We start from the raw sequence: 26,424 nt of genomic DNA on the forward strand, positions 1-26,424 counted from the left end.
TCCAAAAAAAGTGTAAGTGACAGTCCCAAACATAGGCATCTGAGGAAATCAGAAAAGAACATACATGGATAGTTAAGAACATCAGATTTTGGTCTTCATCAGGGCAGTAAATTTGGTTTGGTTTCGCAAAATAATTGCATGAAATGATCAAATAATCATAAAATTGTTAAATTGTTAGTTTGTCTGTTATGGACTATTGTAAAAACATGGTGGAAGAAATATAAAAGACTCATGGGATAATGATAACAACACTTCTCTACACTTATGAATAATTGAGTATATTTATTTTAGCTTCAATTTATGCCAAATGAAAATAATTTCACTTAAACTTTACACACTGTACCTTTACATGAGGTGGCCATAACATGAACTGTACATTTGAAGTAAATGGGAAAAGAGTGACTATGCAGTTAATTAATTCAATTAAACTGCAAATGGAAAATATAACAACAAAGGTTTAAATACATTATAAGACATCATTTTACTTGATGCTTCATCATGAGCCTTGCAGCTTCAGCAGGATGTTAGCTGCACGACAGGTGGCACATCCCTGTCACGCAGCTGTCAAAACAAAGCGTTCAAAATGATTTAAACTTCCACATAGATTCACAATATAACATTTATTCAATTATTTGAAAATTCAGGAGCATCATTTTCTGAACATGGGTAATTGTTAGTGTGACTTATTCATTTATCAACCTTAACACAGACGCTCATGGGAGGAAAACAATACAAACCAACACCTTTGTATTTGTGATTATTTATAGATTTTAAAAAAAAATCACTTTCCCACTTTTGCTCCCCTTTAAATGTTCAACACCACCCGGTCAGATTTGGATAAGTCATGATAAGTCTCCCGACCTTTACATGCCCACTTGACGCCCCTCACTGTCTACCAAACCACCGGATGACAAGTCTCAACAGTCTTTTACGCACGGAGAGCGCACGGAGAGTTTGCCAGCGAGCATGCATGGGGGTCGCTCCCTTTCAGGCTGTCCATGGCCTCCTCGCCCCGGCGGGCAACTCCGAGACTCTACCAAAGCTTCCTGATCCCCCTTTTCTCTCTCTCTACCTTTCATATGAAGAAACAAGCCGGCGTTACGTCAGAAAGTGCAGGGCAAGCAAGACTGCGTCTTAGGAGCTATTCGTAGGCATTGCTGCCAAACCCGGCTTGGGGCTGCTCACGAGCTCACTGCAGCCAATGCAATTTACAAATCCAACTGTTTCAAAACTGCAGCAGTATGTGGTAAGTCCATATTCATTCATACTGTTTTATTTTACCCGCTGGGGGATTTTTTTTCGCTGCTTTCTTCACATGACAGGTCTCTGTTGCTGGCACAATTGCGCAAAGACAACGCCAACAGTTTGGCGTAAAGATAAAAGAGTAGGCTGGTTTTGCCCTGTATAGCCTGAGTGAAAACACCATGACATGATGAAGCAACAGAGACTTTTGACGCACAGAGATTTCTGCAGATTCTTTTGTGTTTTAATTCTTTGCTCATCTTAAAAAAACAAAACAAAAAAACAACATGCCCCACGCTCGTAATAGGAACCCTAGCCCCATCCCAGAGGTAACATGGGATACAGGTTTGAAAGAGATGAACGAGACCTGGAAAGGAGCTATCGCCTGTCTCGGAGTGGCCGTCTTCTTCGTAATGACCATCGGGATCATTTACTGGCAAGTGGTGGACCAGCCCAACAAGAACTGGATCCTCAGGGGGACTTTTAGCGGACTGATCTGGGAGAGAAGAACCCACTCGCTGGTCATACAGACACTAACGGAGGACAAGACCTTTCTGGAAATAGATGTGGGGAACGTGGGGAACCCTGACATCGAGGTTCCCTTCGTGAGGAACCTGTGCTGGCTGAACAAAACGGAGTTCTGCTATACGTGGGACTCAGTGGCCGAAGTGAAGATCTCGCTGGATGTGAACGAGGAGACGGAGACGGAGTGCTACAGTATGACTTGGACGCCGGTGCTCTGTCATGTGGAGCTGAAGGTAGGGTTTCTCTGTCAGAGTCAGTCGCATCTCACTAACACGCAGTCCACAATCGCATCAAGGTGACCATTTCTTTACGCAGCATTTAACGTGCAAAATGGGGGTTTCTCTTTTTCTTGTGCGCGTTTCGTGCGCTTTGCGCACACTTTCCCACCTTTTGAGTTTGTGCATATAATTGCTGCACATTATTATACATTATATCTATATGTAATTATTGTATTGTTATATTGTACATATAATTCTAAAACACAGGCACAGTCCTCGCTAATATCACAGTTCATTTACAATGCGTTTTGTGCGTCGTGTTAATTGTTGCGTGTTGGTGACATACATTTACAACATTCACAAAAACCACCTCTTCATATTATACGAGATACTGAGTTTAAAAAGACGCGATGTAATCTGTTTCAAACTGAAACCAATATAATAATATATTAAAATAATAAGTGGCTTAAAAGCAGCACGTTACTGACTTAATATAATTTATATTTTTTTAATTACATTATTTGAAATTTAATTTTGTGATGAACATTTGTTGTTTTGTTCTTTTTTGTTTTTTGCCACCAATGGACTTGCATGCGATGCTGACATTTCGATGACTCATTTAAAGTCCAATTAAGTTACAGACATGTATTTATTTATAGGTAAATAGATAGGTATTCATGTCAAATCTGCGTCACAGTTGAGCATTTTTACACGCACAGTACTTATTGTACTTTCCCTCAGCTTAATTATCAAAGGCATTTAACTATTTGGATGTTTAGGGAGGTTAATCTCTCCCCACTGGAACATTCCGAGCCATAACTCCCTGTCATGTGGCGCTGCGACTGCTCACAGGAAATCTTTCCAAACTTAAGTCGCCTTTATTTTTTTCCTGATTTCCAAAATCAAGTCTAAATCCTCTCTGGCGACCCTGCTGGCACTTCTTTTGAACCTCTTAAACCGAGACTGGATTTGCTGACACACAATAGTGCGCATTGCGTCTCTCCCATGCGTAAGGACAATCTTCCTCTTCGAAAACGCTGTCATTCAATGCTTTCTGCGTGCGACGCTTTCTGAGACAGTGGCATGTGATGGTGACATGACACTGTCTCAGAAAGCGTCGCCGGGAACTTTTCGGTTATTCCTACCATTAAATTAAATGGTAACAGGAGCTCAAGTAGACCCACTCACAACTGAAAAAGTGATTGTGGTGCAAGTTCCATTTGCATATTTAGTCATTTCAATAGCCATGTATGCAGATTTTTAACAGACCTATTCAACATGTTTCTCCAAAGTATTGCTTTCTGCCTTAGAATAAACTCAAATGCAATTGTTGAGTATTGGTGCAATGGGCCACATCCATCTATCTATCCATTGTCTACCTCCAAATGAGGGTCACAGGGCTACTGGTGCCAATCCCAGCTGACATAGAGTGGAATGTCGGGTACACCATGGACAGGTCACCAGTGCTATGGGCCACAGAAATAATACATTATAATATGAAAATAGGCAAAGAAGTTGGCCATTGGTCAAAAGTGGTCATATGGTCACAGGGACAGTTGGGTCTATCTGTGATAATCCATACTCCAAGCAGCATTTCAGTCATGCTCACTGACAAATGAAATCACAGGCTTCTTATAAAGATTCAAGATGAGAGATTTGAGGGGTAAATAATCAAAATAACAAGAAAGTAAATATTTGCTCAAAACATTTTATTCTAATCTCCACCTCCTTGTACGTTAGTACATCTCATTTGGTCTCTCAGGCCTCACTGTGAACCGCTATTTCTCGTCCCTGTCCTGAAAAGTCCCTCTCACCCTTTCAGGACTGCTTCTCCATGACCAATGTGTCCTGGTATGGTGGAGCCAGTGTGCAGGGTCAGACATGGCCCATCAATGATCAAAATGCCACCATGCAGCCCTTCACTGTCAGCGATCTGAAGGACAACCCCTCAGGCTTCGGCTCGGCCCTGGAGCGCTACTTCCTGGGCTCATCAGGTAAGAGATCGTGCTCTGGATTAATCGTTAATGTGTCGGCTGAGATTCACTTCATGTCGTGGGAGATTATCTGATGTGCAAAAGTGTAGTCGCAGTTCTTTCTGTTAAAGTGAGAGAGACCTTTGCACATCCTTAAAATGACACGGGGTCAACAGTTTTTTTTCCACACTTGCCATTGGTGTGGGGGGGTTAGCACAAGGGCTCAGGGAATCTGACCCCACATCAGTGACTGTGCGACGTGTGGTGTGAGTCCCATGGCGTGAGGAAATCCCTGTGGATGTTGTTGTATTTTCTTACCCTCCGCCACACCCCATCACTCATGCACACGTAGGAGCTGAGAAAAATGGTCCTGAAAGCCTTCAGAGACACAACCTCTGAAACACAGGCGACTGGCTCGACGGGAAGACTGGCCCACAAATAGAGTGTGAAGCAATTTCAGTTTATTAATTTAGAGATTAGACTACAAAGGGCGCAAACCACCTTTAGCATCTTAAATTAACTCTTTGGGATGGCAGGGTAATTGCCTTTTGTTTCTATTAAAAGGGCAGGTTGGATCAGGGCCCTGCTGACTCTTATAACGCACCAGGTTATTTTGGGGGTGTTAGATTTTATCCTGGGGGCAAAGGGGGGAGGTGTGGACCACTGGAAGATGTGAATGGTTAATGTGACTGATGAAGAGCGTTTACAGTGTGTGAGTGTGTGTGTGTGTATATGTGGCCAAGTCCAGACGGAAACGGCACAAAACGTAAACCATCTTTTTCAAAACGTTCCTTGTAAAGACGAAAAACGCTGTAAAGTTACACCAAAAAAACAGAGAAGACTTTTTCAGCCTCTCTGTGCTGATTTTTAAAAAAAAATTATTTTCCCATGTACATTTTACTGCATGACAGTTTTTGTCCGACCATTAAGTATCACTTCATATTCATATTATTACTACACCTTTATTTAAAACATCAGAGTGAGGAAGGAAAATATTCACTGTTACTTTACATATATAACAGCCAGCGTGATGTCTTATTTTGTTTTTGTCATTTTATTGTGTCTATTCTCATTGCCATTTGCTTGCGTGCGTTCTGCTGCCAACTCTCCCTATAATGCACAAACACACAGGGGACCCAAGTGTCAACAAGTAGTGATGTCACCCACAAGAGTCTGGACTCATTTTAAATCCTCGAGATTCACATATTGGCCACTGCCGTGTTGACAGAAGTTCACAGGTGTCACCTACAACCAGGCTCTTACTGGATCATACCAGCTGTCACTCATACTAGTGTACTCTCATATTGTGCCACGCCATTTTCCTCTATGGGAACATAATTTACAACATCCACATTATGTTCTATTGAACCTATAGTGACTTTCAACATAGTCTTATTTCCTGGTTGGGTTCAGGAAGAACCTGGAGGACACTATAACCAAATAAACAAAACTACAATTCCCAGGATCCCATACTGCTATCATCAAACTAGGTCTTATGTTTTGTTTTGATTGAGAAACCCCCAGCAGAAGAAATCTCATACTGTGCTTTCAAGTGTTGTTCTCAAAAGATTCTGATATATACAGTATGTTATTGTCAGAGGTCGAAAGTAATGAATAATATTTACTTGTGTTACTGTAACTGAGTATGTTTTTTTGTGTACTTGTACTTTTTGAAGTCATTTTTAAAGTTAGTAATATTACTTTTACTTAAAGACACACAAAGAAACATTGGCAGTGAATGATGAGGACAGTGGAACAATGAGGACAAGGGGGACGATGAGGACAGGGGAATGATGAGGACAGCTGAACTGAGGACAGGGGGATGAGGACAGGGGAGGACAGGGGAATGATGAGGAGGGAATAATGAGAACAGGGGAATAATGAGGACAGGTGAATGATGAGGACAGGGGAACAATGAGGACAGACAGGTGAATGATGAGGACAGGTGAATGATGAGGACAGGTGAATAATGGGGACAGGTGAATGATGAGTTGGCACTAATTAAGGTCCCTGAGTGAGAAAGTTAAAGCATTTGTGACCTTTGACCCATGTTGACTGATACATCATGTGTTTACATATTTTATTTTGTCCGCACTTTAATTTGTAAAGGTTTGCCTTTATTTAAAAACAATTCATGTGAGATTTGTATCTCTGGTCCTTTTGGCACGACACAAGAGAGAACCCCAAACTTGTTAAAAAAGTAACTAAGTAACTTTTACTCTGAGTCAATTTTAAACAAGCCACTTTTTTACTTTAACTTGAGTACATTTTTAGACCAATAGTTTTACTTCAGTAAAATGTTGTCAAAATAGTGGTACTTATACTTAGAGAGTAGAATATTTCAGTACTCTTTTCACCTTGTAATTAAATGACTCACGCGTGTGTGTGCGTGTGTTTATGTGTGAGTACAGCTGCTATGTCAAAGTGCCCATTTAACACCAATAGTTCACAGTGGAGGGCATCATGACATCAGCCCCTGAGGTGATACAATCGCTCATCTATTATGACTTCAGTGACTGTGAGCAGAACATCCTCACAGGCATTCGCTCACACACACACAGACAGAAACAAATGCACACATGCGTGCCCACATTACGTGCACACACACACACACATATTTAGGGATCTTACGTAACACAGCGGCGGGCTTAATGGGAGAGTCACATGACAGAAATCCCTTTTCCACCTTGTGAGGGGATGATTATCAGGCATAAACCTTTGTTTCTTTGTCTCAGAAGAGAAACACACACACACACACACACACACACACACACACATGGATGAGATGACATCCCAAATAGAACAACTGTTTGAATGTTGCCAAGTAACCACTCACAGACACATACTGTACGTAGCCCCAAACATAGCAAACTACTGCTCAGCAATGACAACAATGCCCATTGGACCATTAAAGATATATTTAACACCCAAACACGTACTTTAGCACAAAGACTTTCTGTGTTTGGCTCTTACATTTACATAATGTGCACGTCTGACCACAGAGATAATCATTTTCTACCGTGTCACGTATTTTCACATGTGTTTGACGCTATATTTTGATTGAAGATCAGATCAGATAAGCTAGTCCGTCATTAGTCCCGCAGAGGGGAAATTTATATTGTCTCAGGAGCAAAGACAGTAAAGATAAAGATAATACATAAATAAAAATAGAATGTATACATTATAGACCGTTATAGACCAGAATATATACAGTAGTAAAAGAGCAGCAGAAATTATGTTTGAGGAAAAGGAAATTGGACCAATTTTTTAATGCTAAATTCAAAATTTCAAATCCCAACAAAAATGTTTACACTGAAAACACTGATTTGTACTTTCAATGTGGACAAATACGAATTCAACTTGTTTAATATTAGTTTCTTACAAGTCCAAGTGTATAACAGCAGTTTCCACGTTAGCTCGACACAAACACACAAAACGTGTCAACTTGAAATGCAACGACTGTGTATACTTCACAAAATCATTAGTTCATAAGAGAGAGAGAGAAAGAGAAAGATAAAAGCTGGGTCACTTCTTCCGTGCACAGAGTGTGAAAAGTCTGTTTGTTTTCTCCGAAAACAGATTGAGCAAAGGCAGCACTCCAGTGGTAATAAAACTAAATATTATAATATTACTTGTGATTTATGAACCGACAAATCTCAACCGAGCTATGGTGGGGGTTTTTTTCCAGGGGAATGGGAGGACAAACATATTTGAGTTTTAATGTAATGTTAGGTTTCACAGCTGTGTGAACCCACTGTGACTATCAGCAATATTTAACTGTGTGTGTGTGTGTGTGTGTGTGTGTGGGACCTGTCTTCACTGACTCTAGTTAGTCACAGGGGCACATTATAAATGTGGTAGGGTATATGGAGCTGTGACTGATGTTACTAACCTAAGAAGACTCTGGGGGACATTTAAAAAAGCAAGCCAGTTATGCTGAACCAACGAGCAACCCAGCAAACAACCCACTGTCTTCTATCACACAGTAAAAGTCCATATTATAGAGAATAACACAAGGAGTAGCAAAGTAAAGAAGAAGTAGAAATGTAAAGCAGAGAGAGACAGGAGGAGAGGATATGTGCAACCATGCAGCAGAGTGACATTTGAGAGTGTTGCCAACTGGAGGAACTTGTCATAGCCCCACCTGTCTTTATCCATACAAAAACAACTGGGCTACTAAGGACAGATAAGATATCACTCAAGCCACATCCTGTATTAAAAATATAAGAGGAGACCGTGTAGCTGAAGCTTTAAGGGCCTTTATCTAACGTAAGCACCCTGAAATCACAGGGATACAGTTGACATGGTGTTACAGTCAGTAAATCTGAGCAGAAATAGTGTTGGGTTAACTGTTGATGTGCATGTGTCCATTATTTGGGAATAAATTACTGTTCACGATCAAATTGAATTACAGTAATCTTGTGCTGGCAGGAGGAGGATGTCACGTGATGTGAAGAAAAAAGGGGATCAAGATCCATCAATAGATTTTGGTGTCTCCAAGGACCAAAACTTAAAAAATAGAACTAGAAATGTTACATATAAATTTACTTTTTTGCTCAGTTATAAATCACAGGAGCAACAACTGATTTATTCATTATTAATTATGTAAATTCATAATGTTGTTTTAAGATCCAGTGTGTGTCAATTGTAAGAAGTTAAAAAAATAAAAATTATAAACTGTCCAGAGCATGAACTTCACTTTTGAAGCAGAAGCTTACGATACAAATGAACAAGAACGGCATCCTCTCTGGTGTGTGAGGGCCACCGTAGCTCCCTGACACGGAGAGGAGAGAGCAGTCCATTTGTCTCCCCACTAAATAGATCCCAGTTTTTTTTACACACTGGACCTTTAACAGCTTTATAAGAACTTTTATATTAAGCTTCATGCATGGCTGTTTTTTTATATAGTGCTTGCTAAAATTCTTATACAGTGTTCAAAGTTTTGACGTGTTTTTTTTTTTTTGTTGACGTTGTTTTTCCACATTCAAATCCTTCAGCTCACTCGCGGTCAATGAAATATCGGCGCGTTCTGCCAAGTACAGTACAGGGAAATATAATGATGACAAACTGTTTGTATGGAAATCATTATGGAATAAAAATCTGGGCAGTTATTTTAGAAAAAAAACAATACATTTAGTTTACTGAGAAGAACATTTAATAACATTTATTTATAAAGTATTTTGTTGGCCTTGTTTTATCCAATCTGTATTCCAGTAGTAGTAGAAGTATAGTAGTAGTTGAGCTTTATTGTCTGCACAGCACATTTACCAAAAAGCGACATAAAAGTATCTAAAAGATACTAAAAAAATCAACAAAACTGTTAATTGTTTAAATACTAATACTCCATTTTGCACATGTATATATTAAAATGTGCACACAGTGAATTAAATGAGACTCTTTCCTTTAAGATGTTTAACATTTGAATAAGTGCTTGGAGAGCGAGAGAGACCGCGTTTGTTTTCACTGACATCACTTCTTTCAGTCTGGACATCATTAATTTATCTGCGTCTTTATATAGCTTTTTTTTCCATGTTAGCTTTCAGAGATTAGTCTCAGATATAATTTCTGCAAGACTCGCATGACTTGAAGTCATTAAAGCACCTCGTCGTCTGCTGCCGGCCTGTGTGTCGTGCTGTGTGTGTCCGTTATGTGCACACATTACTTCATTTTCTCTCCGTTCACCTTTTAATTTATTTAGTGCATGTTTTTTTTCTCTGCTTCACCACAGCGTCTCCCACTCCTTTTCCTTTACTTCTATCTGTGACTCAATCTTTCCGTGCGCGCTCTGAAGAAATGATACTTTAATGCTACCGTCCGCTTGTTGTTGGTCTCTTGGAGAGAGCTGAACAAGCACAACACAGAGACGTGGAGACGCAACCCTCATGAAATCTGATTTAAACAATAATAACAATAATTCCAGATTATGATTCCCAATCAGCTTTGTTGTTGCAGCTGCATTATGCTCACAAGGTCCTTCATTATGAGACAAAAGATATTGAAATTCAGCACAGAAGCAGATTTAACTGTTACCTATAATGCCAAATAAAAACAATAGTTTGTTGTCTTCCTCTCGTCAACAAAAACAAACTGTCCAAAGAGCCCGTGTTGCCCGAGGGTCAGCAGGTCGTCTTTGGGCAGCTGTCCTGATACTTCGACTCTCCCAGACAAGTGAGAGGTGAAACGCTTCAATAATGACTCACTTAGCCAACTGAAGCTTTGTTAAAAGCAGGCTGTCAACCCCTGTATGAGCAGAGCTACTGTTTGAAAATCATCTGACAACATTTTCCACAGTCAATCGACCTAATACTTTCCATCAAGGGCATCGAGCGAGTGAGAGAGACGCTAGAGAGCAACTTTTGAAAGGAAGGACTCCTTTGATGGACATATCGGCTTGTTCACAACCTTCTCCATTAACACGGCATGGGAGCAGTGTGTGCTTACAGGTTTCACGTTTGTTTTCTTTCTTGAGAACCTTTGAAACAATAGAGAGAGAGAGAAGAAGGAAGGAAAGAAAACAGTGTTTTTGAAACACACAATAGTAACTGTCAAATTTCCAGCAACTGGCTGGTAGCAATTAGCTAATAACGTTCTAATAAATACTAAATAATAATTTAGTTTAATTATTATTATTACAGTAAAAACACTGCTCTAACTGCCATCATGTGAATCGTGTGCAACTGACTACGGACTGACTTTATTTTCTTAATGTACAATAAACCATACTATACATTATTTATACTAAACACTGGTAGATGCCAAGGAATTTTCTTTTTAGTAAAATGTCCCAAATTTCTATTGGTTGGATGACTACGAAAAACCTTTTTACTCACAAATTGAGATATTAGGATCATTTGCCTTTTCTTTTCTTCCCCTCGATGGGATACAACGTAATAATATAATGATTTGTTGATGGAGCGCTGCAACCTCACTGGCACTTACATGCATGACACTAAAATAACATAATAAAAATAATCTACTATACTAACTATAAAATATTTATTGTTTCACAAATAAATCATTTTGTTTCGTTTTCAACAATTTAAGTATTAAAATAAGACAGTATAAGATAACCCTTAATTGGTCCCACATGGGGAAATGTGCAGTGTTACAGGAGTCAACCGTCACAAACAGGTAGAAAGTAGAAGTAACGTAAAGAAATAAAGACTATTAAATATGTGCAAGAAAGAAAAACTATGAAAACATAATTGTTTTCATATTGCTATTAAACAACTAGGTAAATAGTGCACTCCAGGGAAGACTGTGTTAACCCTTACAAAGTGAAGTGTCTGGACTTTTTTTGTTTGTTTTAACAATCAAAGGGCCAGAAAAAGTGCTTTTGCCCATTTTTACAGAATTACTTTCGATATCTGGCAGTTATTTACAATTGACTGCATGTTAAAGTAGTGTGTTAATCCTTTTAAAAGAAGAAAAACAAAAGGTTTTATTTAAAAAAACACTGCAGTTGTACTGCGTAATTACGGTAATGCAAAGTGCGCTTGTACAGTCTGCAGTAGCTTGGTGTTATAGGGTTAACTCTGTCACAATAGTTTTACACTGTTACAAATGACTGAGGACTCAAATGAAGGAAAACAATCAAACACAGCAAGAAAAGTCAATACATACAAAGACAAGGTCCACAAAAACTCACCAGGTCAGATAGTGAGGCTCAATAGTGAGCTAACTGAACACAGCTGAAACTAATGAGGGAGGAGCATGTAATCAAGGTGGCAGGAAATCACAGGAAGGGAAGTAACAAGAGAGAGGTTACCAAAATAAAAGAGATAATCATCATAAATGGTAACAAAAACACCATCTGACACAGCTGACAGATGTTGCACATAACAGAAAAATCCAACTGCAGATTATTACCATGATGCTTTGCAGCATATCGAGAATCTTGGCTTAAAAAACGACAGAAATATGTTACATTGCCGTGTTTTATTACATCAAAGTGTTTGAATATGGACTCAGAGTCAGCGGGACACAGTTGCTCTAATATTTGTGCAGACCAAAAGTGTCTCACACTCGAGACAATAAATGTGATGGATGATCGGACGAGAGCAGAGAAAGTCTCTTTAGTGTTGCATTGTGTTTTTGTTTTTTTGTTTTTTTTTTCAATAACTGGGATCGGAAATTTACTGCCATGGCAAGATCCCAGTTCTGTGGCCATCAATTTCTTGAGGTTGGGCGCAGAACCCAAGTTTCCACTGTTAAGGAAATCCATGCCTGAACACACACACACGCAAAAACACACACATTTTAATAGTGCCGGTCTGCATGCACATACAGGTGTCGTAAATAACCGTATAAATATGACAGGTTACAGAGAGCGGTCCATCTGTTCCACAGCAGCTGTGTGTCCCTGCACGCCGCTCAACTCTAGACGCCACATTAAAATCTTCCTGACCCCTCAGAGGGAGCGCGGGGTCAACTCCGCTACCACCTCCAAAAACACTGAGCTCAGACTGAGCAGGAGGAAGTGCTTAAGACTTATGGTCCTATAAGTCCTGCACTGTTTTTTCTAGGAACTTTACAGTCCGCCATGAAAGGAAGACTGTGTGAGTGTGTGTGTGTGTGCGTGTGTATGGAGAGGCCATGTGAGGTTGTACGTACGTTGGCCGAGCAGTTGTAAAAGCGTGTCTGATCTCTCAACTCGGCCGAATAAACCTCATTCGTTTTTTACCTTTACCGTATCTGCTGCTTTGAAGGTGAGTGGCTACGGTCAGCCGGGCATATAATTTTACTTTTGAGAGCTCGTGGAAAATATTTCGGGGGAAGCTTGAAGTGTTTAAGGAATTGTTCTAAAAATAGGCTCCCTCTCACTTCCCCTTTAACTCCTGGGCTCCCCACCTTGGCTGTAACTCAAACCTGCTTCACTTTCTTTAAATAACACTTATTGATTCCTGCCTCTGTCTGGTAAACTCCGTGCGTCCAGTCACACCATTCTGCCAGAGACGTATACAGCCGTCACAGACGCGCGGCGAGAAGTTAAGTCTCGACCAGCCGTTGCGTTCTGAAAATGCATTGACGTACATGCAAAGTGTCAAGCTGGAAATGTATATAATGTGATTTAAACATTAAAGTCTGCATGTTTAATCAAATATGGACTAAATGGGACGGCTGGTTTTGACCAGGCTGTGCCGTTTCCTCAGGGCCCTGCAATCCCCCATAAAAATTAAATATGATTTAAGAGGTTGCGCTCGTGGACTTAAACTCACTTTCCACCCCGTGTGCACTTTGGTGAAACACAGTGTTTGCAGCCTGCTGTATCTGCACATCATTCTACGAGGCTGCTCGGTGTCTGGTGTAGTCTGGTCGCCTCGATTTCCACTGCCTACATTCCACTTTCCTCCTTCCATGAAGCTGTAACATCTTCTCCGCTGCTCTACTTCTGGGCTGTATTTACACACAAATCACAACCCATTTGAACCATTTCATAAAAATGTTGGTGCATTTTTTTCAAAACCTGTAGCAAGCACTCGGATGCCGACCTCAAATCATGTGAGGTGTTACCAGGATCTGTTTGACATTATCTGTTGCACACACGTGAGAAACGGCCTGAGGTTGACGGCTCTTCACTAGGCTTTATGCAGCACTTGAATGCTGATGTCGGAACCTATTAATCTGATTATAAACTGGTACGTGATTATCCTGCCTGCTCCTGGTTCCTGCCTGTTTGAGAACAGTAAACCCATTGAAACTAGAGATGGTGAGTGAGGTGAGCCAAGCTCTCAGACTGTCAGCTTGCTTTGGAAGCAGGATTTTGCACCTAAGTCTGTTCATTGAGGGAAATCTCAAACTTTTTTTTACTGCATTGCGCAGGCTGTACAAAGTTCCTCGGTTTATCTGAAAGATCCGACTGATTGTCGGCTGGTTTCCTGCCGACCTGAGGTGGCACAGACCCACAGCCGAGCGGAGTGGAGAGGAGACGAGTGGACAGGAAGGTTAAACTCTGGGGGGAGATGGTGGGAGTCAGGAAGGGTGAGAAGTGGTGAGGCTAGGGGGTTGGAGTAACCTGAGAGGGAAGAGACATTCCTTACAGGGCAACTACATCTGTGGACACAATTATCTGCTTCCCATAATCTTATCATTTCACACAACAAGGGTTTGCGCGAAGTTGTTTTTTCGCAAAGTTAATTGAGTCACACGTGATCCTCTAGCTTCTGTTCCTCTCACAGAGAGCGCGAGGCGATGAGACGAGACAAATAGGACACATTTCCTGAAGCGATTCCATAACGTTCACGGTTTGTCCCAGCTACTCGAGCCTTGTAACACTGGTGTGCAGTGTAACCTTTCTCCTCAGAGGCTGCCAACAGTCCCAGGGTAAACCCATCCTGTGGCATAACTGCTATATCTCATTCTGAGGAGTGTTTTTCTCACATCTGAGTGGAGCTATATCAGCTGACACAGCCTACACGCTACCTCCTACAACACTCCATCCGTCACACTCACACCAGTCTCAGTAACACGCGCTAACTATGTCATATAAGAAGAATCTGCAGAGGATCTGCCTCTTACTCCACACTAGTTTCTGCTGCTTCACGCCGAAGCCGACTTTTAACGGGTTTTGAAGTGATCTTGTCTGACATGTCCTCCCCTGCTTTCCCTCTACCACACAGGTGTTGCAGTTCTTGTTTCGCCTGATATCCCCCTGCAGCTCGGGGTGGACAGCAGACAGCAGTTCTGCCTGCAGTCACTGCCCGGTATGGAGCGACTCCCTCTACAGTACACTGTGTGTGTGGCCCGCGACGTGAAAGCTGCTCACCAGGAAGCTGCACAGCAACTGTCCCAGCACAGCAGGGAGCTGCCCAACATGAAAGCGCTTTGGTTAGTTCGCTTTAGATTAAGATTAAGATTAGAGGAGAGGAGAGGGCTTGTCATAGCAGTCAGACTGTGACGTTGCTATGAGCACTGAATTGAGTGACAAGACAAAAAGGTAGTGCAGAGAAACAAGACAAACTGACCATGAAATACAAGGAGCACAGAGATGAAATGCACAAGGGGAGGAACTTAACAAGACTCCTATGATGCAGGTGAATCACATCAGGGCAGCTCAGGCAGTCACAAAGGCAGAAATGGAGACAGGTGGGAGTAAAACAGTCATAAAAACAAGTATGTGAAGGTTCTCAGTCAGTCATCCATGTCATTGCATTGCCATGAGCGTGGATATACAGCAGTCAACCACACTTGCATGAGTTTATGTGAAGACGAGTCAGTATCTTCAACTAAAACCTGACCCACACTCCGGGATTTTCAAATCTGACTTGATTTCTAAAAAACGTGCGCCAGCACAGACGTGACGAACTTTGAAAACGATTTTCAATGTTTTAATCCAAAGAAAGCACAGACTAGACCAGGGATGTCAAACATAGGGTCCAATCCGGCCCACAGGATGGATTTGAGAAAATTTCATGTCCAATACTATATATGCTATATATTTTTCAGTCCCAGATACCTGTGACTAAATGTTTATGCCTTTATAGATCCACTGTCATCTGTAGGTTGTAATGCACATGTGTACATGGTAAATTTAGGCATAATATTGCTGAAATTGCACTTCATTTTCTCAAGAATTGACATGTTTTGTAAAAAGATACTTCATTAAATGTAAAAGGAGGAAAATTCTGAGTTCTTGTTGTTCATAGGTTATTATTTTACTGGTTTTACTCGCTTGAGATCAAATTATGCTGCATTTGGCCCCTGAACTATAATGAGTTTGACATCCCTGGACTCGACGATCCAGTCAACATACAGGACCACACTCGAGGCGTTTAATTCTAGAGGCCTTTAAGTATTTCAAGGGATTTGGGATCTCATGGAATCTCATGGTGTGCTGCAGACTTAAACTCAAGCAAGTCCAGTTTCCTCCTATGACTCCACACTCCTGAGGATAAAACAACACAAATAAAACTAGCAGCAACACCAGACAACAACAACAACACACACACACACACAAGGACAGAATTAACAACACAAGACAACCAAGGCTGATCAATGCGAAACAAAGACAGCACTTGAGGCAGGGTCCAAAGGTCAGGAGTGCAGGGTCCAAAGGTCAGGAGAGCAGGGTCTGGAGGTCATGACAGTCATACATTAAAAACTCCTCTGTGTGTTTCACAGGCAGCCATTCTGGAAGCTGCTCACTAACGTGGACTCGGGCCCGAAGGTGGAGAGGGAGCTGAGGATCTTCTCCAATCGTCTGAAGAGACACCAGCTGGGCGAGGGAGTCATCAGCCTCAATGAACATTCCACCACTCTCCTCTCTGATATGGTACGAGTCTTTTTAGAGTTTTCAAAGCCAAGAGATAGAATAAAGTGATCCTGTTGAGTTTATGCTACTATAGTGTGATCACTGCACAGCCTCATCTACTGAACAATAACCAGAAATGAATGGACACAAATATTGAATGATGCTGTTGAACCATTTAACACCGACGACACACTTGCAATTGCGCAACGGTTTCTGAAAGCTGAGAAGTTGCACGTCAAGTTATAAAGTTATTACTTTTTATGATGTTACTTTATTTATTTATTTATTGTACTCGTGCTGTTGCAGGAAGCCAGCAAATCAGCATCTTTGTCAACTACAGTGTTTTTTCAAAATAAAACCTTTTGTTTTTTTCATTTTAAATTATTAATACACTATTGTAACATGCAGTGAAGTGTAAATAACTGCCACATATTGAAAATTATTCTGGACAAAATGGGCAAAAGCACATTCTCTGGCCCTTTTATGGTTAAAATAAGAAGTAAAGGTCCAGATGGACATTTTGAGGCTTAGGAGTTAAAGGGTTAAGATTGCTATCTATGCAGTTATTCTGTGAATTATGATGCCTAAACGCTTTGTCACCATGGAACACAGTGATGATACTCTGCAAACATATCACTCTTTAACTTTTATCACACTGTTGCTTTGCTTTAAAAAGTCCCTACAGCTCAGGGACACTCTCCATATTTGAGTTGCTGTGAGGTTGTGTTTTCTTTAGTGAACGTCCAGAGTGGGGAACAAAAAGGTGGGAGGAAAGGTTCATTTTTCCTTGAGTGTTATTGAAAACAGTCCGGAAACAAGATCACTAGTGGATCTACAGTAAGTCATACATGGAGATATTCCATTACATAACAAATATAGCTGAGAGAAGACAAACAGAGCCTCCTCTGACTGAGCTCAGGTTGCCCTCTCTGTGGTAACTGTTGGATGGTAAGGAATCGGGAATCAAAGGGGATCCAAGCCAAGACTAACACAAGCAGATGATGCTGTGATCTGACCTGGTTCATTCAACAGGAGAAGATGCTGGCGAGGTTTGTACTGTACATCCCCAATACTCACTATATGTGAGGGAGACAATGGAACAGCGTATGCCAGCTGATGGAAGTCATTTGGTGAACAAATGGAACTTGGAAACTCATGGAAGCTGAAGTTGATCCTCTATAAAAACTGGTCCAGTTTTTGTTTTTGTCCACTGTTTCCATAATGTAGTTTGGAATGACACGCTGGCGTTGGAAAGTTTGGGTTCTAAACGTATTACTGAGACACTCCACTACACTATTTTGGCAAAACCAAGGCTATACATTCGTTGACCACTTTATTAGGTACAGCTGCTGTTCAGCTGCTTGTTAACACACATCTTTAATCAGCCAACATGGCAGCAACTCGGTGCATTTGGGCATGAAGAAGTTTATGCTATTAGAATGGGAGGAACAGGGTGATTTAGATGACTTTATGCATGGCATTGTTGTTAATTACAGACTTTTTAGGTGTCCTATGTACCGTATAAAGCAGTGGTCAGCAACTGGTAGCCTGTAAGCAATAATATCCGGCCTGGTAAATGGAAAAAAAAAGTTGTAAATTGTTTTTCTTTCTTCACAAAAGCAATGGTCATGTGGAATTTAGAGCATTTATTATGAAAAAAGAGCAGTTTTAAGACACAAGTAACATTCTATGGCAAATTCAAGTTACGTATTTAAAGCCAACACATCTCGTAAATGTGCTATTTTGTTACAATAGTTTAGATTAGTAGAAAAAGGTTCATAGACAAAAAAAAAAAAATATGAAGATGTGATATTTTGTCTCACTTCATGTTATTTTGATCATACTTTGGATGTCACATTCAAAATCCAGGGTATAATCTCACGCTCAATCTCAACACTGAGAAAACAAAACATTCTCAGAAATAAAACTTCACCTTCATGGGTCAGCTCTCGCTTAAGTTATGTAATCTGAGATCTCTGATTGACTTCAACATGTAAATTCCTGAGGATTACACTGCAGCATATGTTACGTGATTCTGACATGGGTCAGTATGTTGGAGCTGTAAGCTTACAAGGCAAAGGCGTCCACGTGGAGAAATCACTACACATGTTCTTGTTAAATGTTAATGGCTTTGTGAGTGATGCAAATATTAGGGAGCATTGACCTGAGATAGGATGTCTCTCTGTCCCTCTGCAGGACCATGACTACTGTAACGTCAGGAAAAGGGGGATGTCCAAGAGACTGACCAGGGACCTCCCACTTGTCAAGCTTCTTAACATTTCCATCACCCTGTCCCCTTTCCTCGGTGTGGACACCACACAGTTCCACACCTCCCTCAAGGACGGCACCGAGGCCTTTTGGCTCAGTCTCCCCTCGGCTCCTCAGGGACAGCTGGTGAGACTTGACTGGAGTGCAGGGCTCATGCTGTAAATCACTTTGTGTTCGCGCTTCTCAGTAGTTTTGCCTGAAGATCAGGGTTCTTCTATTTTTCTCAGTTATTACTGTGGTAGGCTGACACCAACGTGTTAAGTTAGACACTTTACACTTACTTTACATTTGCACTGGCTTAGACTTGATTTTTCGAGTGTTTGTCAAAAGGAAATTCTACTGCTCAACGGTAGGTCTGATAGTATTGCTTGACAAAGCCCATTTTTAGATGAGAGACACAGTATACAAATAATGTTACATGATTTCTGCTCACAGAGACCTAACAGAAGTGGAATAATAACAAAAATCACCACTAGTTACACGGTGCAGCTTTAAACTTATGAGAATACCTTGAATAACAGGACAAAGGAGCCTTTCTTCTTTCTTTCCATCTTAATAAAAGGCAGAGCAGAACTGCAACACAGAGAAATGATGATGATCGATTCCTACCCCTCTTACCTTACAACATCATACAACAATTTTTCACAAAACATGCATTGTCAAGTGAAACAAACTCTAACTAAACTCAAAGCGTTCCTTCTCGCCCGCAGATCCCTGTCATGAGTCGGTGGCAAGGACGGTTCTGTGTAAAGCTGAACATCACCAACCCAGGAGCGGTGAGCTGGTTCCTGGACAGAGTGGGGTCCCTGCAGGCCCATTTGGGGATGGAGTACGTCATGCTGGAGGGGGGTGAGGGGAATCTGTTTGAGGAGCAGGCCCTGCGAGCACCGCAGGATCTGAGTGGAGACAAGTACATCAGGCTGCTTGCTGACCTGGCCACAAGGATAGGAGACTCTACCATCGTGACAGCAGGAACACGGTAATGGCTCTCAGGCGTCATTTGGGCCAACAGTGAGATTCTCTGTTTCATTTTAAGTCATGCATGTCCTTACTCTGATTCTCTTTGAGTCTCAGGTCGAGCCACAAGCCGCTGTTTGTGAGGATGACCCCGTTGCAGTCTGACTGGAGTCTGATGGGCCTGAAGGGCATCATTCCCTCCCTGCTGCACCATACTCTGCTGGGATACAACTTCCTCATTCCTGATGCAGTAGGTAATACCACAGCCTATGGGTCACTACTCTCTATCTATACTACGTTGATATTTCTGTCTTTCGCTAAATCTGTGGAAGAACACATTTGAACTTGGCAAAAAAGAAAGAATTGTAATAAGATCATCCACATGGTTCAAAATCACAAGTTTTGTGTATCAGCGTACAAATAAATGGATCGTTCAATCCATTTATCCAGTTATTGGAGGTCAGGCCGTGGTGGTAGCAGGATGTGCCAGGTGTTAAGAGTGTCCCAGACATACACTAAGCCACTAAGCCAGATCCAGAAAGCTGCATTCGCAATTTCAAACAATAGCACAAAGAGGCTGAAACGAAAGAGAATCTGTTAAATAACACTTCCACGACACAACTTGCAACTCCTTTCTCACTACAGTAAAGTCTCTGGGCTCACAGAAGCCTGTTTACCTCCAGGATATTTTAAAGTAGCTACAAGAAGAATATCAGTCCAGTGTAACCTGAGGATTTCCTTCCATCTGCGCCTCTCTTCCCACAGGTGGCTCTCTGTCTGGAGATCTGGTCACAGATGAGGAGTTGTTTATCCGTTGGTTGGAAATCGCAGCCTTTCTCCCTGTCATCAGCTTCCACACAGCACCCTGGGTTTACGGGAACGCTCAGGTATACAACCAAAAACTCACTGGAACAGAGAATGCAAGGTTAACAGCTGCTCTTAGATCCAGATCAAAATTTAATCACTTCTTCCTTTGGCCACATCCTACTTACGTCCCCAGAACATTTTGGTGGAGGTAATCAGTCAGAGAACGTAATGAGGCTTCTTATTTTCCCTGTAAACACACGGGCGCAGCATTATGTAATGTAATTATAAAAGACAACATGGTAGGTTCACGTTTCTTTCCAGACTTGAAAACAAGATTTCCACTTGTGGAGCGATCAGCAGAAGAATGCGTGTGAAGATTATCCTCCACTCTCACACAGCAGTTAAGACTACTCATGGAAAAAAAGAGAGTTTATTGACCCATCAGCCTCACCTCAGCTCAGGACCGAGAGGTTCCCACCTAAACCCAGTCCCTCTCCACTGGAGATGAGGAATGTATCCCTCACCATGTACAACAGCAAAAGGAAGAAGAAGAAGAAAAAACAATGCCTACCTTCTCAAAGAGTCAGGTGACAGATATCAATACGCTTGACAACGTGGTGCCAGAGCTCAAGTTCCTGCGCAGAAAAGCGCTTGATGTTTCTCAGGCCAAGGAAGTCTATTTTCCCCTCCGCTGCCCTTCCCTTCTTTTCTCAATAGGAGCGATTGTTTGGCCCCCTCCCAACATTACCTGTGGTTAAGAGTCCATCTGTTCTGAATTACAACCCCTCCTCTAGATTTATGGCTCACACTCAAGAGCCACTTCTGCAGGAATGATAATGAATTTGAGGACAAGTCTTGGAAAAATACTTTATTGTAGCAATTAAGATTTCCATGAGTAATTGACAAGTGTGACAGGGTGGGGGCGATCAACTGCCTTTTTTTTCCACAAGGAGAGGACTGAGGCAGCGATATAGACCGGCTGTGACTTGTGCTGTGAGACAAAGATAAAAATAGGCCTTTTAACAGCTAAACAACTGACAGCAGCAATGTTTTCCTTTATGGTCGCTTGCGTGGCCTTCAACTTTTAAACTCAGATGCAGCGAGACAGACTTGGGAAAGACATTTCGGAGGAGAATAGCATTACTTACAATAAATAACTGCAACTCTGGGTGGACTATAGTCCAGTGTAAATTTGGCACACCTTTATTTCCAGAATGTGTGAGACTCGAGTGAGTCACTGACAAGTCACAGCAGCGACGGCACTGGAATCGAACAGCAGCGAAAACCTCAAACCCACACACGCATGCCTGGCTTCTCAATTAGAGAAAGATCCACTCAAACCCAGGCTGACTTTGAGCTCATTCCTACAAATGTTCCCAATCCCAACTCATAAAAATACATTTTTTATAGATGCGGTCAAGTTTTGTTTTCGTCATGGCACAGTGGAGAGGATGTGACCTTTCCAGGAATTCGGCAGTAGTGTGGCCACATGGAGACAAGACAAAGACTTGGACCGTGTAACATTCACTGAATCAATGGCAGATTATTCAGTTGAGGGAAGAGCTTGTTGACACTGTCATACATTTATAAGTTTGTCTTGATCTCTTGAACATGTATTTGTTAATTATTGTTAAAAATCTCTTTTTCGTGGGATATCTTGCTAAGTGAGCTCACCATAAAGTATACAACAGAAATAAAGACACAGTACAAAGTCCAGGGGCACAGTTTTTCATCAATGATTTGAACACACTCAGTGGGACAAAGTCATTGAGATTTAATGTGTTCTGAAGGTTAATCCACAACCAGGGAGCTGCATTGCAGAATGCTGTATTACCAAGTTCAGAGAAACTCTAGAAACACAGCAGCCAACTAGTGGAGCAGGAGTTATAACAGCTTTGGTTTAATGACTATAGGTTACATACTGTAGGTATGAGAAGGGTACACGGGTATGACATTATCGGCATGATATCGGTATCGGCTGATATTGGCTTTAAAATGTATTATTTGGTATTGGCAAACACGCCAAGATCCCCCGATATGACTAATGACGATATAAATAGTAGAATGAACAGGCGGCTACCTCCTTGCGCCCTCTCCAACTATTACTGTTTGTTTATTTTGCACAATGAAGAAAATCTCTATCTACTACTGCTGTGACATGAATATGCAAAATATAATTTCAATACAGAAAACATATATTGGTATCAGCTATCGGCCCAAGCACTTCTTATATATATCAGCATATAGGATAATGTACCAGTACTGCTGTCTCCTTCAGCTTCATGAAAGCCAGGAAACCAGATTGGACCTCAGCAGAGGCTCCAGCTCCACACAACAAAATGATAGATTCTCCATGAGCTGACAAATACATAGTTGTTGTTTTTTAAATCCTAAGTATTCTCTCTATAGGTGATAAACCTAACTCAGGCCTACATCGTGAAGCACCAGAGGGACGTGGTCCCCCTCATAGAAAAGTATGCCGAGGAGTGGCAGATGACAGGAAACCCCATCTACCGGCCGATGTGGTGGCTCAGTCCCAGTGACCCCATGACTTTCACCATTGATGACCAGTTCCTCATAGGAGACAAGGTGATTTGATGACGTTATGATGGGAGGGGATTGATTGGGAGGGGATTGATTTCCATCTGTCAGCGTCTGATATGCCTGGCATACTATTAAATACAAATCTGGCTCAACTGTAACCTAAGGCCTTGCTTATTAAGTGTCCAATCCTGACATGTGAGGTTGTTCGTCTGATATGAATGTGCTGTTTCCAGGTCCTGGTGGCACCAGTGGTGGAGAAGGGAGCAGTGAGGAGGGATATTTATTTACCTGACGGGGGCTTCCAGTGGCAGGACAGCCAGAACGCTCAGGTGTTTGATGGGGGGACGTTCCTACAGGACTACCCTGTGCCCTTGGAGGAGGTGGCTGTTTTCGTAGGACGAAGCTGAGTCATGTGATATCCACATAGTCACCTGACCTATCCTGTTACTGTTTTGAATCAAATTCTTTTTTTAAAAAAATACTTGTGCTCTTCTCAACTTGCACTTTTCCACTAAAGACCACTGACCCTGTCTCGAGGCTCTGCCCTGAGATGACATGTAGAAAGATTTTTTTTTTATACTTGCACTTTACAGTTCAGAATCATTTGTATTTTCTTTACTTTGTGACAAATTTTCTTCCTTTTTTAAAAAACATGTTAATTGGATTTACCTCTTGGTTGATTTGTTTTTTTCCTGCCATTTTTTGTGAGTGTATGTAACTTCGGAGAAATCTGCGTTTACATACTGCCTTTTTACAGTCTTTAAATTTTTAGCTGCTGCTGGCTCTCTTGATACGGAGGAACAAAGCAAGCGCCTTGTTTGCTTAAAGAGAATCTGAATCACTCAAGAAGACCAAATGATGACATAGAAGGACAACGGAAGATGTTTGAAAGGGCTTTTTCGAGGAGAAATGCTTAGTGGGATGAAATGAGCTCACAGGAATTTTTGTGCAAAAAAAAAAACCAGTGGTACCGTATGTCTTGCTCACTCAATGGAAAGGCCTTTACTTGAACTTATCAGGCCGAAGGGCTGATGTTTAATGAATGTACCTCAAGTTACGGTTTTCAGTGCTTTGCAAGATCATCAGACACAACCATCCATTACATCTTAGCACTTAATCTTTGAATAGTTTATTATTCATACCACTCCGTTGGACATGTCTGAATGTTCTTTAGTACTGTAGGCCACATGAAGCTGAGGCCAAGCTACTGTCGTTGTATCTCTTGACTCTATTTGATTTTGCATTAGATAGAAACGTCTTACTAACCTGCTGTAGTAAGGGCTTTTACATGAGCTGCTCCTCTATATGTGTTTTATTTTTTTAAATGTTGTGTTGATATGCTCTGTCATTAATACCGAACCCAACTGCTAAAGAAAGTCTCATTGACAACTCCACGGATGTGGTACAGCTATTTAAACTAAATGATGTGACATTTTATAGACCTATTTGCTTTTGTTGCGGAGAGTTTTATGAGACACTTCTACATCTCTACTGTCAAAATTAAGCTAGCATAGCTTAGCATAAATGGGGGAAACAGGTAGCGTGGCAGTTTTCCAGTTAAACACGACGATTAGCAGTCTATCAATGTGGTTTGTTTAATTCAAAGAGAAAAAAATTGTTTTATGTGCTGGGGCACGGACTTCCCTTCATTTTTATGCTAAGCTAAGCTAGCTTGTCAACAGACAGAAATGAGAGTGGTATCACAGTTCTCTTTGAACTTGTTGTAGCAAAAGCAAATAGGTGTATTTCCTAAAGTGTCAGACGATTCCTGGAGGAAATCTCTACAGACCCCAAAATACATTTGAAAAACAACACAAAAAAACAATGCTCTCGTGAGTAAGAAAAATAAGTCATTTGCTGCCATCTTTGTTTAAAGTCACTTCTGTCCTTAGGTGAACCTTGACTGAGCCTTAGTCTTTGGACTAATCTCATAATCACATTAATCTCTATGGCTAAACAAATTTAATGTACATCACATGATTTTCTTCAATCATTTTATATTGAAAATTCTGTCTGCCAAGCTTTGCACCATGATACGATGTTCTATGAGTTTGATAGTTGCCAGTGCTTTATTGCCGCAGTGCTTCCCTGTATTGTTTTGTTCTTTTCATGATAATCTTAACTGCCCAGCAGTGATAATCCAGACTGCAAAAGTATCACTTAGTGAAGGCTTTACCACTAAATTGACTGTGTAGCGTTGATCTAACAAGTTTACTGTATTAACTCCAACACTCAGGTCTATTGATGCTTATCGAATCACCAAATGTCTTAGTACAACATGCAGTATGTTGTGAAACACATCAATGTCTTAATCTCTCCTTGAGCTGAATGTACAATGGACAAACTGTGATTTCCCCACTGGGTTCTTTTCATGTGAGGAGCTTTGATTTGAGTTCCTGATCTAATGCTTTTACAGAACACTGTGGTATGTTCATGTTGCAGGAAAAGCTTTGATGTGTTATTCCTTCCCTATACAGGTTGAATGAACATGACGCCATGCGCCTTAATATGCCACTCTTAAATCTGGACTAAACAGGTGTCTGGATTATTGCAGAATCAGCAATGTACATATTACGATGACTGTGCCATTACAAGTTGTTGTTGTTTTTTTCCTCTTCTGTAAATCAGAGAACTTAGATGAAGTTGCAATAAAGTTTACATTTTCTTACTTCACTTTCTTGAGTATTCAAATTCATGCTCAGTTTAGGACAACTTTGTTCTACACAGGGTGCAGTAGGGAGGCAGGTGTTTCTATAATATTCCTCTGCATGTTTGAACTTATCTGTGACCAGAGGATTGTGGGCTAGAAGAATCCAGAAACACTCACCACTCACTCTCACTCATCTTCTACCGCTTTATCCTCCACATTGAGGGTCACTGGTGCCAATCTCAGCTGACATAGGGCGAAAAGGAGACGTAGACCCTGGACATGGTCGCCGGTCCATCACAGGGCCACATAGAGACAAACAACCATTCACTCTCACCCCCTGCGACCCTCATGTTGAAGATAAAGTGGTAGAAGATGGATGGATGTTTTTGGGACTGTGGGAGGAACCCAGAGAAAAACCGTCACACACACACACACACATGCAGAAAGGCCCTTGATCCAACTGGGTCACAAACCCGGGTCTTTTTGCTGCAAGGCAACAGTGCCGACCACTATGCTGACGCACATCAGGGAACTATGTTTGCCTTTGTATAACAAAAAGGATGTAATTTGTCTTTGTTTGGGTAAAAAGCTTTCATTTAAAAAGACAAAACGATGCTCGGGCTGCAGGAGAGACGGCGTAAGATGGCAGCCCCCAAAGTCCTCGGCTAAAAGCTTATTCTAAGATGCTGGCCAGTGCCGAAACTGACTATACCCCTTACCTTCTTCTCATCGTAGCAGAAAATCTTAGTCTGTGCATATGAGTGCATGCTGACTACTAACGTCACTAATTCTACTTAAACCTAATAAAAGTTATTAATAACTTTGGTGAGCACGCGGTGGGAGAGATTCTCGGGGGAATCACATTCAGCCCAACCTCCGCTGAGCTTCTCCTTACCTTCCTCACCCTCTGCCCCTTGGCTGAGCTCCACCTCGGGGCCCCATGAAGGCCCTACTCCTGTAGCACAGTTAGACAGGTGCAGCTGGCCACAG

General features: G+C 41.4%; 1 protein-coding gene and 1 long non-coding RNA gene across 3 annotated transcripts; one reads left to right on the forward strand and one right to left on the reverse strand.

The window, feature by feature from the left end:
* Positions 1-915: 915 nt before the first annotated feature.
* Positions 916-23,391, forward strand: si:ch211-236l14.4 (SITS-binding protein). 2 transcript variants are annotated; one of them, XM_044035674.1, is made up of 11 exons: positions 1,165-1,246; positions 1,550-2,000; positions 3,808-3,979; positions 14,578-14,785; positions 16,079-16,229; positions 18,405-18,602; positions 19,187-19,455; positions 19,551-19,687; positions 20,199-20,320; positions 22,650-22,829; positions 23,018-23,391. In XM_044035674.1, the coding sequence occupies exons 1-11, from the start codon at positions 1,242-1,244 to the stop codon at positions 23,189-23,191; spliced, it is 2,067 nt and encodes a 688-aa protein (XP_043891609.1). In that variant the 5' UTR covers positions 1,165-1,241; the 3' UTR covers positions 23,192-23,391. The 2 variants fall into 2 exon arrangements, with proteins under 2 accessions (XP_043891608.1, XP_043891609.1); XM_044035673.1 differs by having other exon boundaries at positions 916-2,000.
* LOC122775631 lies at positions 20,288-20,873 on the reverse strand. The gene is made up of 3 exons (XR_006361126.1): positions 20,812-20,873; positions 20,426-20,487; positions 20,288-20,339 (listed from the first exon to the last, which is right to left on the reverse strand). It is a non-coding gene; the product is annotated as an uncharacterized LOC122775631 (long non-coding RNA).
* Positions 23,392-26,424: the final 3,033 nt, after the last annotated feature.

Source organism: Solea senegalensis, linkage group LG10 (genome assembly GCF_019176455.1).
Source record: "Solea senegalensis isolate Sse05_10M linkage group LG10, IFAPA_SoseM_1, whole genome shotgun sequence".
NCBI lineage: Eukaryota > Metazoa > Chordata > Actinopteri > Pleuronectiformes > Soleidae > Solea > Solea senegalensis.

Bases quoted from the DNA above. Each gene is read 5' to 3' on its own strand.
- si:ch211-236l14.4 (XM_044035673.1), top strand. From the start codon at position 1,530: ATGCCCCACGCTCGTAATAGGAACCCTAGCCCCATCCCAGAGGTAACA. The intron at 2,001-3,807 runs GTAGGGTTTCTC...TCACCCTTTCAG, and splicing joins TCTGTCATGTGGAGCTGAAG to GACTGCTTCTCCATGACCAA. The intron at 19,688-20,198 runs GTAATACCACAG...CTCTTCCCACAG, and splicing joins CCTCATTCCTGATGCAGTAG to GTGGCTCTCTGTCTGGAGAT.